General features: G+C 38.6%; 1 protein-coding gene across 2 annotated transcripts in view; it reads right to left on the reverse strand.

Moving 5' to 3' along the window:
* Window positions 1–3,749: 3,749 nt before the first annotated feature.
* NFAM1 (NFAT activating protein with ITAM motif 1) overlaps window positions 3,750–14,740 on the reverse strand; it is a 496,710-nt gene continuing 485,719 nt past the window's right edge. For both annotated transcript variants that reach the window (XM_044074639.1, XM_044074631.1), the window contains one exon: window positions 3,750–4,482. In XM_044074639.1, coding sequence (XP_043930574.1) covers window positions 4,426–4,482 — 57 coding nt within the window. In that variant the 3' untranslated portion in view covers window positions 3,750–4,425. The remainder of the gene's footprint in view (window positions 4,483–14,740) is intronic.

A 14,740-nucleotide genomic window follows, 5' to 3' on the forward strand; every position in this document is an offset into this window, starting at 1 on the left:
AAAAATTTATACCAAAGTTTTCCAATTTTTCAAATAGCCACCTAAAACACTGCAGTAACTGTTTAAACTCATGCACAAACACTTCTAGTTGTGCCCATTTCTATCAAAGATCACCACAACCACAAGTATACACACACTTACTGGACTCTGACATGTTTCTTTAGAAATCACTTTCTTGCTCTTGCGCAAGTGAAAACAATGATTGTTTTGGACTGCAGTGCACTATTTTGGAGGGTTACTCATTTCTCCAATGTTATGCAATCATAAAATTTGTCTATATAAGTTCAGTGGGGGATTTAGGGGGTATGTTCCCTAAAATAAACAAAAAAGAAAGAAAGAAATGTTTGCAATCTGTGCCATTGCACTGAATGGCACAAATGTGTTTTGTGATCACAGAAGTGATTTCTTAGCAATTACTTTGTGATATTTCATACTGGAACCCCTTAAGATTCTACCCCAAGACTACTGCATGTCCTACCTATATCCTAGCTGTTGGTGATGCTATTGTTAAACAGATAAACATTGCACTCGCAAGACTGTAGAATGGTAGAGCAATAGTAAAGTTTGTCTCTAGTACTACAGTCAGGGATGTTACCAGGATTCTAAGGACTCTACACTACATTAGCTGTGAGTATGACTTTATGGTTGCTCACGTTGGAGTGAACATCCTTAGATCTTTTTCCATTTGGGAGCTAACAAGCACCAAAAGTGATCTTCAGAATCTGTTTGCTCTGATCTCTGTTGTGACTGTTACTGATTGCTCCTAGTGAACAAAGGAGCTGTAGCCATTCTGTCCTGGCTGTTTCTGCTGTGAGCTTTTCCTGTATGGCTTTACTGATTGGTAGATTACCATTTTGTTGGGAACTTTTCCAAACTGACCCTCTTGAGCTCTACGCTCATATTGACAGGGAAGGCATGTCCCTAGTGTTGAGCAGCATTCTGCCTTCACCAGGAAGGATCCCTAAATATAGACAAAATAAATGCCTTCAACAGTTGTCTAGTATACCTAAGGAGATCCTGTGTGTGGCTGCTTGGAATGAGATGGCCAGCAGACCCCTTACTTTGATAGAGATAGTCTGCACCTCTCATCCTAAGGGTTTTACATACTGCTAAAGCTTTTGCTACCCCCTGCTACAGTGTTTAATTGATAGACATTTCCATGCAATAGGTTCCAGTCTGAAGGGCATCAAGGTGGCGCTGCTTAATACTAGAAAAATAAAAAATAAAATTAAATCTCTTAAGTTGAAGCCATCCTATCCCTCACAGGCATACATATTTCGTAATTACTGAAATATGGTTCCAATGTAGTAAAAGCACTCCTTCCTCATCAGAGTTTACTCCCTATCATTTCTTCAGGTCTACTGGGTTCTCTGGGGGTATGTATCTGTATTTATTAGAAACTCAGACATCTCATGCCAGATCTGTCATGATACAAACCTGTAACTTTTTGATGTTTTAATACCTCTCAACAAGCACATCTATTATATCCATGTTAATTATAGATCCCCATGTATGTTCAATGTATGTTCCCCATGAAACACTTAGCATATCTGAGTCAAATTATAAAGCTATTCATCATTCCAAATGCTCTTTATTATAGGAGATTTGAACTACTTCTCCAAAACCCGGTCCACATATAGCCAATAACAAACATGCTCAAACATTTCTCAGTTTTATGAACCCCCATTCCCTTGACCAATTAGTTACCCTCCCAGCCTGAGCTTCTAACCATCTTAACCGTAATATGACCACATTTTGCTGTTTCACTTTGTCATTCCATTCCTGATCACATCCAGCCATTTAGCAGTGGCCTTCTCCCTAAAAAAATTCAAAAGACACACTATATTCTGATACTTTTTCAAAATCATACTAACGTTTTTGATCTCACTCATTCTGATGATTCTGTATACGTTCAGAATGTTTCCCCTTCCCGGTAGTTGTAGTGAAGCAGCCTTTCCCATCTGGCATAGGCATAACACATTCAAAAGTAAACTCATATGTTTAATTTCTCACATAAACAAGTCTTAGGGAAAAAAAACTACTAGCTATTTACAAACCTTCTCGGTATAGAAGTGAATTAAATAAAGTAAGCACTGCCCTGAAAAATGCCACCAGTCAGTCAGTGCAAAGCTGAATATAAATGTAGACTTGACACTGCCTGCCAAAGATATCACAAAGCCTTCTTCAGTTACATCAGAAATGCCATTAATACGATCTTTTACTGTGGCCCTGAGGCCATAGTCATTATTTCAGCTGAAAACTTCCATTCTAATTTTACCTTAATGACTCATCTTACCAATTCCACCTTCCCGTCCCTCCTAAAATCTCCATCAAGCTGATCCCGTCCAGTCTCTCCAAGACCAAGAGTAATAGAATTGTGAGCAATGACAACATAAAGGTCTGTCTCCTCTTTTGTGCCAAGCAACACCTTATCCACCTTCTCCTAAACCTGTGTTGCACTGTTATAAAAGGTGGCCCCACTACTGACCCCAGAATTTATAGACTTATTAATCTTACTAGCATCACCTGCATGGCCACAAAATGAATAATTGCTGAACTGATAAACAATGCCATTGGCAGTTTCCAGTCCCTTGTCCCTAACCAGTTTAGTTTTGAGGAATGCATATTATGTCTACTAAGCCTAGTTCCTTGATGAAGGGCAGTCTATTGACATTACTTATGGTGAGAGAATAAACAAACTCTCACATTTTATCATTAAACCTCTGTGCAGTCTGCTGGATAGTTAACTGTCTCTCCAACAGAATGCCCACTTTTAAGACCTAGGGTGCCATCACACAATAAATGAATTTAGCTAGTGGAATCCTACAAGGCTCTGTCCTTGCATGCCAACAGTTTGGCATCTACTTCTCAGATGTGAAAGCAGTAGCCACTGAGCTGTAATTAACCATCTCGATGGATGATTACAAACTAGGTATGGTTGTCAATTGCCCCAAGGGCTCTTAGTCTTTTTTTTTAAACAGACTTGACCTACCTAATGTTTGGTCTGCCAATCACAAACTCAATGAGAATGCCAAGAAATGCAACATATTCACTACTGGGCTACATACTATTCCCATTAGATAAGTAAATAGTACCTCCCATCAAAACTGACTCAGTTATTAAGTACCGGGGTACTTTTGTTGATAATTAGCTCTCCAACTATAACAATTTAATTGTGATTAGGAAATCCTTCTGTCTAACCAATCTTATTCTTAGGGCATCTCTTCTAGATCCAAAGATGCTATCATCCCACTTTATACCTGCATATAACTCAATAAGCAATCACACCAACTTGGAAAGGCCCCAGAAATATCCCGCCAACAGCTAGTGGTTTAGGTAACTTAAGGTATCATGGAAGACTTTAAACAGTTTCCCTATACTGTTTCTTGCAGGCTTCTGCAGGGAAATCTGTACTTAGCTTTTTGAGCCATTAACAACTAGCACTTTTTAATCTTCTCCATCTCCACAAAACCTATAGTACCACTTGCACCTGCTCCAAAGATGGAAACCTAACCACCATATTAACAATACTTGTTGGTGTGAAAGGTAACTCATCCTGTTTCCCCCCTTACATATCAGACAAAGCAATTCCCTTGCCACTTTCAAAACCAGACTTGACAATTGCATTACAGATTGTAAATTTATAGCTGGGATATGTAATCAAAATAATTTACTCACTAATTAGCAGGCATCTGTTGGGTGGCACAGCTAAGCTTCTCAATGAGAAATTAGACTGCAAGCTTATTATGTACATATGAACCTAAAATAAGTACTTTATTGCCTTAGAAATCATGTATTGAGTGTTCAAGTATCCAACATAACAACAGAACCATCTCCAAACCATCTTTTTCCCTTAAGGGTCAGGGTATTATTTCAAATGAGCTTTACTGTAGATGTGAGTCTCCAGTGGTGTCATTAACTCTGTCTTTCATCATGTTTCAGGGCAATATGGGCAATGGTAGTACCAGCATTAGCAAGAAATCAGAACATGCACAGCTAAATAATCGTCAGAAATACAGACTGCAACAATCGTACACAGAGCAGAAATTATAAATGGTATACATTCCTTAGTGCAAGCAGCAACTTGTAAATGAATGGCTGCATATAAAAGTGCACATGTGGATCTTGTATGGCAGTGATATCAGCTGCTTTATGAAAGCCTGAAACCTTGAGGATGCTTTCTGCCTATGGATGGATAATTAATTAAGGTACACACCTAAAGTTGAATTAACATTAGCCAAGGAGGTAGTACTAAGCCCAACAAATATTAGGCAAAAGTACTGTTCACTTACATGTAGCTAATAATGACAATAGGACAAGCAAATATGAAACAAACGTAAATGGATCAAGCAACGGAGTTATGAATTAAATAAAATCTGGGTTAAATAAATTATTAGGGAGAGCTCCTTGATTTGTTCTTTTTCTCTACAGGTTTTCATAGACAGACTCAAACACTTCTTCCTGATTCTTCTTTCCAGGCTTCTGAAATTCAAACAGAAAAAAAAAATAAAAACTGTTAATTCAAGAATTTAATAAGAGTTCAAAATAAATAAATAACAGAAGTATTTTAAGTCCATTACGTAATTATGTGAAAAGGTACAACAACCTAAGATAAAGATTAAACTACATTTTAGTTAACCACGATTTTGTAGCAAACATCACCATAATGTAGAATAAAAAAAAATCCTCCAACAAAGAGCTAGACAGACAGACAGACACACATACAAACATTACAATCAAATAATGTAAGCAGTCATGATCTCAACTACAGCTGCTTAAATGAATGCTGCTTGCAGATGTAAGAACAATCTGCACTCACGCCCATCTGCCAATCACTAAGCAATGACTGCACCACTGACTTGGAGGGACCAGTCAACAGCTCTTCTACACTGTCATCATGCCCCTTAACAGCTATTGCTATTCTCAACTAGACCAGTCTTACAAGACATCAATATATACTCACAAGACAACACAAAAATTGAAATAGTAACACAAGCCAAACTATTAAGTATTACTATAGACAAATAAGTTATCTCTGAATGACACATACTTAGTACAATTAAAAAACACATGTTAAACTTGGCAGACTCTATAGACACAAACTTTACATGGACAAGCCTAACAAAAAGAAACTTGCCAATAGCCTCCTGCTCCCATCCCTCTGTGGCCCCCATTTTCACCAACCTCCACCAGTCCCTTAAAAATAAACTCCAATCATGCTACCATAAAATTGTCAAATTTGCAACTGGCATACCTTACTGATCACACCACTGTCAATTCTTTAAAGAATTAAATTGGCTTCAATTCCAATACCACCTTGATTCTATCGAACTAACTCTAGCTCATTAAATCCTTGTATTTCTGATGAAGTTCGACTTTGCAATGTAATAGTGAACGAACAAAAGCACCTAAATACCTTGTTTTGCTGTTATGTGGATATTTCACTACTGTTTTTAATCGATTTATGCTGGAAGATTGTGAATATTTCACTGGTGAAATTAAATCATTATTTTGCTGAATACTGCTGGAGTTATATCGATTATTTTTTGCTGTGGAACAAGTACCTGCTGCTTTCCTTCATTTCCACAAGGTTTGTGTTATATATATATATATATATGTGGTGCTGCTGTAGCGTTGTCGCCTCACAGTAAGACGCTGTCCGATTCGACTCTCAGCTAGAGCGTCTTTTGCGTGGAGATATGCGTGAATGGGCGTACCTTCGTTGAAGGTTGTGCATCAGGGCTGGTAACTCGGCACGTAAAAATCAACTACCAATCATTAGCGGACCGGAGTTCCGCTGTGGCGACCCCTAACTGTGAAAAGCCGAAAGACGCCATATATATATATATATATATATATATATATATATATATATATATACACATATATATAAACACACACACACACATACACACAAACACCCTAACTGTGAGGTAGTTCAATCTTAGGAAAGGGAGAAATCATTGACCTTCTGGGAGAACACTTTAAAGTTGCACATAAGATTGTGATCACCAGTGTTTCATATACAGATTTGGCTAACTGGGTTATAAAGTATACCAAAATATGACATGAAATCTTAGATGGTGCAAGAGTAATTTACTGAAGGTATGACATTCCAAGGCTACAAGGAGTGAAAGAAATAAGGATTGAATGGTTTAAGTGCACTCATATATTCTGGTCTGGATAATTTCCTTTCTCAACTGAGTGTGATGCCTTAATTTGCTACATATTGCACTGGAAATACAGAGTACAGGCTAAGGTGAAACTGTAAATTTCTCAATGGACCATGAATACTAACAGCACTGGATTCTGCAGTCTGTTTCCTTGGGAGAAGTAAAACAAAACAACACTCTGTGTAGGGTAAGCTGAAACTGCCAATGGGTATCAAATGTTCTATGCTGAATATTATATACCATAAGATGACTTAACTCTTATGCCTATTTAATATACTTCAGAACTCCTATGGATACAATCTTTCAAATGTAGTGAAATGCAGCCAATGAAACAAGTACGCATAAGGAACAGAGAAAAAATATTTAGCTTTGTAAAAGACTAAGTGATTCAGGACTGATTTGACCCTTTGTTAATGTTAAGTTAACAAACAGTCCAGAGACTTGAGTGTATTAATTGAAATGAGCACAAATGCTACCAGATAAGTGGACTGGCCCTGATGCAGGACTTTTTTTAGCCACAGCTTGCAGTGTAATAAAATGCAGTACACTGTACTATGAAATATGTCATATTACAGCACAGAGTGATCAGTGCATACTGAAAGCAGTGACATGTAGGGTTGCCACCTTTCTATGTGGGATAAACTTGACCAAAAATAATGGGTCTATGTTCAGTCATCAAATGGAACTTCCATCGAATGGCTGAATATCGAATCCTGTCCATTGAACTTTCATTTCATCGATGGGGAAAGTAACTACTTGGCCACCACTTCCCCTTCTGCACTTTTCCCCTCTGTAGTGCATTCTTGGAATTGGTATATATACTTAGGAAGAGTGTGTGTGTGTGTGTGTGTGTGTGTGTGTGTGTGTGTGTGTGGGGGGGGGGGGGGGGGGGGGGTGAAGCCCACCACGTTGGGGGTGTGGGTGGTGAAGTCCCTCACCTGGGTGGGTTTGAAATACTGTGTTGGGGCACATAGAAAAGTGGTGGCCAACTAGTTACTTTCCCCGTCCATGAAATGAATGTTTGCTAAATGAACATTTGATGAGTATAGTTCAATGTTCAACCATTCAATGGAAGTTCCATTCAATGGCTGAACATAGACCCAGAAATACCCCCCCCTTGCACTTCCACAACCCTGCGTCTCTCTGACCATCTCCCTGCCCATCCCACCCACTTTCCTGGCCATTTTATGATATCATCCCTTATGTTATTAAGAGGTAGTATGCCTTATTTTGTTTGCTTTTTTGTTTTTCTCATTCCTAGGAAATTCCAGCATCGCATTTGCAATGCTTTTCAATTAAACAGCTCACCCGAGTCTGTGTTTTTAAAAACTCCAACATTCTGTTTTTGCAGAAAAAACAGAATACCAAAGTTAGTATACTGCTTTCTGGACAACCAGACTAACATTCTGATTTTTGGGTAGTCCAGAAAAAAATCAGATAGGAGGCAACACTAGCAAAATGGAATATTGAGATTAGATACATGATCAGAATCAGAGTGTCAAAAATGATAGAGCCTCTTGCTGGATCATTATATGAGCATGGCTTTTGGTGGCTAGCACATGAAAATTATAAGAGCTAAATATACTTGACACATTGTAGCCAATAATGGATAAGGCCTTCAAAATGCACAAATGTTCAATTACAGGATTATTTAAAAGCAGGTTCTACTCACAGTGACAAGAAGTTTGTCACCAAACTATCATGAGCTTACAAGAGTGGTTTAGTCTTATATAATATTCATAAATATGAGAATTAAATAGATTAAGTTTAGCAATATTTCCTAGGGGTACAAGCACACTGTATACCAGTTAGGTAATATCACATATACATTTATTAACAGGATATAATATTAGGTAATTTTTCTGAACATCTGGAAAATTTGAATGAGATTTAAAGAAGTGCTATGAGATATGGGAAGCTGTTTCAGATTTGGAGACTACCAATGCTAAGAGCTAGATGGTAGTCTGAAGCTTGCATGTTGGTATGGATAATGTCACCAAATTTAACAATGAGACAGGAAAAGCTGTCTACAGCTACTCAGTCTCTAAACTTTGAAACTCCCTCCCTACCCACCTAATAACCAACAACACTACCACTCAGTTTAAGAAACTCCTTAAAGTTCACTTCATGAACAACAGGCTATGCTCCTGTCTCACCCCAGGATGAAAAACTTAGATTACAACTAACTCCCATACACCACAATAATAATTGTTATTCTCTCACCCTATCCACAGTCCAATCATGACTACAGGCAATGAAATGCCTTTAACTCCCAAAAATCACTACCAACTACATTTCCAACAAAATAACCACTGTATGGCTATGTATAGCTTGTCATATTTGGAATGTATAATGTAATGTCCTAACCAATGATGTTCTTACTTACTTTGAGTGTGTGCAATATGCTGTCATTTAATTGGAATGTTAGTTTCACCTGTAAGGAAAGTTAATTCAAAATCTGCGAGATGTTGTGAATGTATGTACTTGGAGCTTTTCTCTGGACCTGTGTCCAGTCGGACTTTCACTGTTATCAAATGTAAAATAAAAATAAAATAAAAAAAAAAAATCAATAAAAGATTATGTTGATGAAGACCTTAGTGTTCCAGTTTGTATATGAGCAGACATCAATATGGCCAAAGATGAGCAGCAATTCATACTGAGGAGCTTGTATCTGATGGACCAAACAGTAAGGCAAAATGGTCTGAAATGAAGAATGAAATGCACTTGGAGAGCATATCACAGAGATGCACGTATGCTGTAGCATTTAGGGGAATGCAACAGAGATCTTTTACAAGGTTTAGAGACAACAGGGACAGAAGTTACAAAACAAAGTAAATAGTCAAGACTGGCATTCAGAAGCCTAGTGACAATTACTAGCTTTTCTATTAATCTCAGGAGGCTGTAATCATGGTAAGCTGGCTTCATGGCTTTACGAATGCTGCACTACGTGTATTGCACAGGGTCTACTTTATTTAACCGAAAGCTGCTTCCAGCGAATGCAAATCCATCGACACAAATGCATCGAACCGCAAAATAAGCGAACTCAGAAAACCGTGAAATTACCACGAAATTCGAAATGTGGAAGTATTTTGGTTGGCCCATCTGAGCTACAGATCTATAAGGTAAGTGTGCGATAGTTATGGACATTAGGGTGCAGGTTAAGGTAAGTGCATAGATAGGTAATGTAATATGGGTAATGTATTTAACGTTTAGTGTAGGGTTTGAGGTAAGAGTTTGGTTAGTGTATGTGTGTGGTTTATTTATTTTGTTTGGGTATAGCTCCGTAGGGTAAGTGTGCAGTAGTTACGGACCTTAGGGTTAGGGAGGGGTTAAGGAGAGTGCATAGATAGTGGTGTATGTGGGGTTTAGTGTAAGGTTAGAAGTAGGGTTTTGGTTGGTGTATGTATGTGGTTTATTTATTTTGTTTGGGTGGGTAGTGTGTTTCGGGCAGTGGGGTTGGCCGAGTATGACAAATTGGTATTTTGAGTTTTGCGGTTTTGTGAGTTCGCTCATTTTGCGGTTCGATGTATATCTGTCGATGGATTTGCATTCGCTGGAATCAGCTTTCGTTAATTAAAGTAGACCCATTGCACACAATGCACACAATGAATATGATATGTGCATGTGCTCCTAGTGTGTTCCCTTACCAAAATAACATCAAACTGTGTTTTCTATAATGGGGAGCTGCCATTCTGTTACCAATCACCTTGTTCTTAAGAGAGGTTAAGGGGTACAAAATCATATTACAAATAGTATTATAGGCTATAGTTTATAGTTTGTGGAAAGTGTAAATTTCTATTATATTCTGAATAGACAGAATACTATTAATACTAATACTAAATTAAAGTTGCCGAACTACTGCATAGTTTTTTATGCAAGTTCATAAACTAATTAAATGTTGGGTGTGCCAATCAGTGATCAGCAATTACACTGATAGCATAGACTCAGCCAATCAATGAGCAGCAATTATATTACTATCATAGTATGAGCCAATCATTGTGCAGCAATTACACTACTAGCAGAGTTTCTTATTTACACTGAGGTCATAGCATGGATCAGTATTTTAGCAATCACTGTTCATTAACAGCTGAGATGTTAGTTTGTATTGAATCTTAATCTGAGATGTGAAGATGAAAACTGCATCTAGCCAATTCTCAGGCTACTTAAAAGAGGAGACATTTTAAATGGCGTCAGATGGGACTAATGAAAAAATATGGTAGGAATGAGCCCAGCAGGGGTGCCAAAAAGCATTGCTTTGATCTTAAAGAAATTCCTTCTTTTGGAACCATTTCTGTGTAGCTTCATTCTTGTTTGGGTAGATTAACATCTGACATGAATAAGGCCAAATCATCTATGTAAGGTATACCCACCATCTGTTGAACATCAAAAGAAGTGACCTCATATTTAAGTTAAAGGACTGGAACCAAGACACTAACCCGTGCAGCATTCTTTTGTTGAATTGGCAGGGTGAAAAGAAGATGAAGCCAATAAGGACATTAGGAGAAGCCAACTACTAGCTGCCAGACCTCAGTTCAATGAAACTGTATGTGAGCAAAAAATGTGTTGCTGAAATTGTGTTGACTCTGAAATAACTTCAGAGCTGGGAAAGATAAACCACAACCCCTTTGTGGAGTGAAAAATACCACAATCCCAACTGGACCATTTTTCTTAAACCATTTATTTTCTTTTTTCTTTTTATTCTCAGAAGCTTTAGTTTCTCAATGCTCCTAGCATAAAACATAACAATATCTTACACCTGAAGAGCATAAAGGCTAATTACATTAAATTCTTATGGCCATTTTGGTTATTTCTAATTATTTGTTGTGTATAGTTCGTGCTATTATTTGTCCTCATCACAGTTTATATTTCACGTAATATCCTATCAACTTTGTCTTTCTGCAGAATTACTTGAAATTGCACTTCCTAGTTTACTAAATATCATTACCGAATTGTCTTAGCCATTTTTTGGTCCAGATTGTGGTAGTAGCATCTTCAGATAGAATGTATAACCTACCCTGAGGAAGTAGCATCTTCAGATGGAATGTATAACCTACCCAGAGGTAGTAGCATCTTCAGATAGAATGTATAACCTACCCTGAGGTAGTAGCATCTTCAGATAGAATTAATTTTCTTACGCAGATGATTTTTTAAAAAATTCAGATTGTGGCTCAATGGATGAATCTTACTTAGGCGAATTGCCATTAGGCTATGCATCACACACACATATACACACAACACAGTCCCCTACCCATCCAATTGCATTCATATACACATCCATTTATCCACACACACACACACACACACACACACACACACACACACACACACACACACACGCGCGCGCGCGTGCACGCAGACCTCACCCCCTCAAATCTGGACAAAGGCCCATGAAAAATAGGTACAAATCTGCATGCTGATTAACATAAAATTTGCATACATAATTAAGTAACCCATATATAATGACTCCAGGAGTCCTGATAACTTGTAGTTTAGACTATTCAGGAGGCATCCTGGGATGTTATTGAGGCACACTGATGCTGTGTTCTTGGATTTAGTGAGTGCAGCCAGTACGTGCTCTCTAGTTGGAGGGATTATGTTTGAGGGTATTTTGGGGGGTAAAGTTGGATCTGAATTTGTTAGCTATATCCCATGCTCGGTGAATGTGGCACCATTAACCACCTGTTCAGCACATTGCTGCGTGCTGCTCTTGATGTTTCTGACATGGCCATAGAAGACCCTAGCATTATATTTCACCTGGAAGGCTATCTTAACCACAGAGTTGGCTTTGTTTGACCTAATTAGCCCTCTTAGATGCCTACTTGCTCTGGTGAGATAGCTTTTATCTCTATGGGAATTACCCTTCCTGATTTTTGTCATATTTCTTTTACTTTTGTTGTATGTCCTGTTTAATGTGGGATATCACCAGGACAGTTTGTTTCTAGGGCTAGTCCTAGGCTTACTTCCGGTAGTTACAGCAGCCTCTATGTAGCCACTGACATGGTTGTAAAGAGTTTCTGAGAGCAATTTAGCATAGGCTGCTGTGTTCTCATGGTTTGGAGGTGCATTGAATTTTAACAAACCATCACTTGATAACATGTAATTTGCCTTAGAATGGTTCCTAGCTGTTGATGGTTTTAATGGGATTATGGAGTTTAGTTTTGATTATGAAGGAGACAGCTTTATGGTCAGACATTACTAGGGAGGATGAGCAATGGGGGAGGGGGTGCAGCATTCTCCCATATTTATGAACACGGGGTACAATATGTTGGAGCCTATAGTGGGCATATTCACTATTTGGCCAAGGGTGTTTGTATTTATGAAGTCCAGGAATCTCTATGTCTGTAGATTTGAGGCCACGTAGGATTCCCAGTCTATACAGGGGTAATTAAACTCTCCCATGAGTGGGGTGTTAGGTTGAATGGTAAGTATCTCCAGTAGGTTGAAGTATGCATTGTGAGCTTCCTGGGACATGGAGGGTGACCTATAGCTGGCTAGGATATGGTACAGAATTTTGTCTATGGTAATCTGTTGATAGGAGATGTCCAGCACGTCATCCTGTTTGACCATCCTAGAGGCATACTTGCTACTGATTTCTATTGAGACACCTCCACCTTTAGCCCTTGTCTGTGCAGCTACTGGTCTAAAAGTATATGAAAGCCTAGAGGAGAAAGGTGCAGACCATCCTTGGCACAGCAATGTGGTCTGTTGACCATGTCCTCTCAAGTTGACAAATATTGGATCCCCTTAAAATGACAACAAAAAGACAGTTGGTTGTTTAAATAAATCATTTTTTGCTCATGTTGTGGCAACATTAGTGATGGTAATATGCTTCTCGATGCTACCACCCTGAGACACATAGTCTGAGAACTCCATAATGTCTCTCTTCATATAGTCTGGGGAGGTACATCTCAGGTCATTTATCCCTACATTGACTATGGTGGAATCCTACTGGTACCTGTAGCATAATGACTTGAGTGTGTGCATGATTTGGCTGATCCTAGCTCAGATAAGCAACTAACAGGTATCTTCTCCTTGCTCAATTTAATTAGAGGGGCATCACTATATCTTACAATGGAGTCATCTGTGATGAGATTCCTGGGAAGTGTGTTTGCTTACCTGAGGGATTAGTCTTTGGGGCTCCACTAAGAGTGACAGTATGTGTGGTGCTAGGTGTTTTGTCTGAGTGCTTTTGGTTTTTCTGGGGCATAATTCCAACAATGGCGATCTTTATGGTTTGGGTAGATTGTTTGTAAGTGCTTTAACATACATTAGTCTATGTGTGTGTCATATGTTATGTGATGTGGTGGTATGTGCGTGGTTTCCACAACCTGATGTGCACTTGTATATGAGAGTTTGGCCTCCACTGCAATTGTTTAAGTTCACCTCTCGCATACTGCATCTGCTTTTTTTAAGGATTAAGTGGTTGTCAGTAAACAGACAATTGCTATATTGTCTCAAGATACCCATATCTACCAAGCTACAGAGAAGTTAGGAAATTGCATATCCATACTGTCCAGTCCATTGATTGGTGACCTACAAGGGGGTGGTGTATTGGGGTTAGAAAGATATTAAGGGTGCTTTGTCGGTGCAGACTAATAAGGGTGCTTTACTGGAGCAGATTGTGCTAAACAGTACTAAATTCTACTAGCTTTAATGTTTATACAATACCGAATTCTACTAAATCTGTAGATATTGCCACTTGGTGCCCACACAGCTGCTGTAAGCATGTTGATGCAGAAGGTATTTGTGATGTATTGCTGCTTTACAGTTTACACTTTTATGGACTGTTCTACAGGGAACATTTGCTTTCTAGGTGTTTGCTACTGTACAGAGCACTACTGCCCCATGCAAGCATGCAATATTTATAGCAGAAGAGGAAAAACAGAAAACTAAATAATGAGTCCTCTGGCCAATAAAACAGTTACACTACATGTCTTTTTGCATATTTCCCAGTTCAGATAGACCAGATAAACACCTCCTGCAACAAGCTGAATAAACCCCATCCTCATATTGTAAAAAGACAGTAGGAGAGACCAAGTGCAATGCTGCCACAAACCAGTTTAAACAACTAGCTGGAAATCCCTTGCCGAAGACAATTTCAAGACAGCCTTACAGCAGTAACAGTGTGAGAGGAAGAACATCATTTTTTACAAAAAATTCAGTGAAATGCATACTTAAAAGCAGGAAACAGTAGCAATCACTTAAAATAACAAGTCATATTTAGCAATCAAAGGTACATAACTTTGCCTGGATGGCACTGGATGCAAGTAAAACACTTCTGGAATGCAGGCTAGGACTTCAAACTTTGCTGAGCTCCAGGAATCTGAGCAGGAAATAATATGCAGTAAAGGAGGTTTACTCAAGATCAATTCTGGTTTGTTGGGTGGGCACTCAGTATTTTGGTTCTATGGAAAACAAAGGCTGGAAAGACTACATAACTGGCTTATACAACAGCCAATAGCAATGAACGAGGGGCGGGAAGGGACTTTGGAAACCAGATTATCATAAGGAGGTGGAGGACAGATCACTGCCTTATAAAACTACAACAGTAAAAGGATGAGAGAGTT

Source organism: Protopterus annectens, chromosome 1.part1 (genome assembly GCF_019279795.1).
Source record: "Protopterus annectens isolate FY-2018-M chromosome 1.part1, PAN1.0, whole genome shotgun sequence".
Lineage (NCBI taxonomy): Eukaryota > Metazoa > Chordata > Ceratodontiformes > Protopteridae > Protopterus > Protopterus annectens.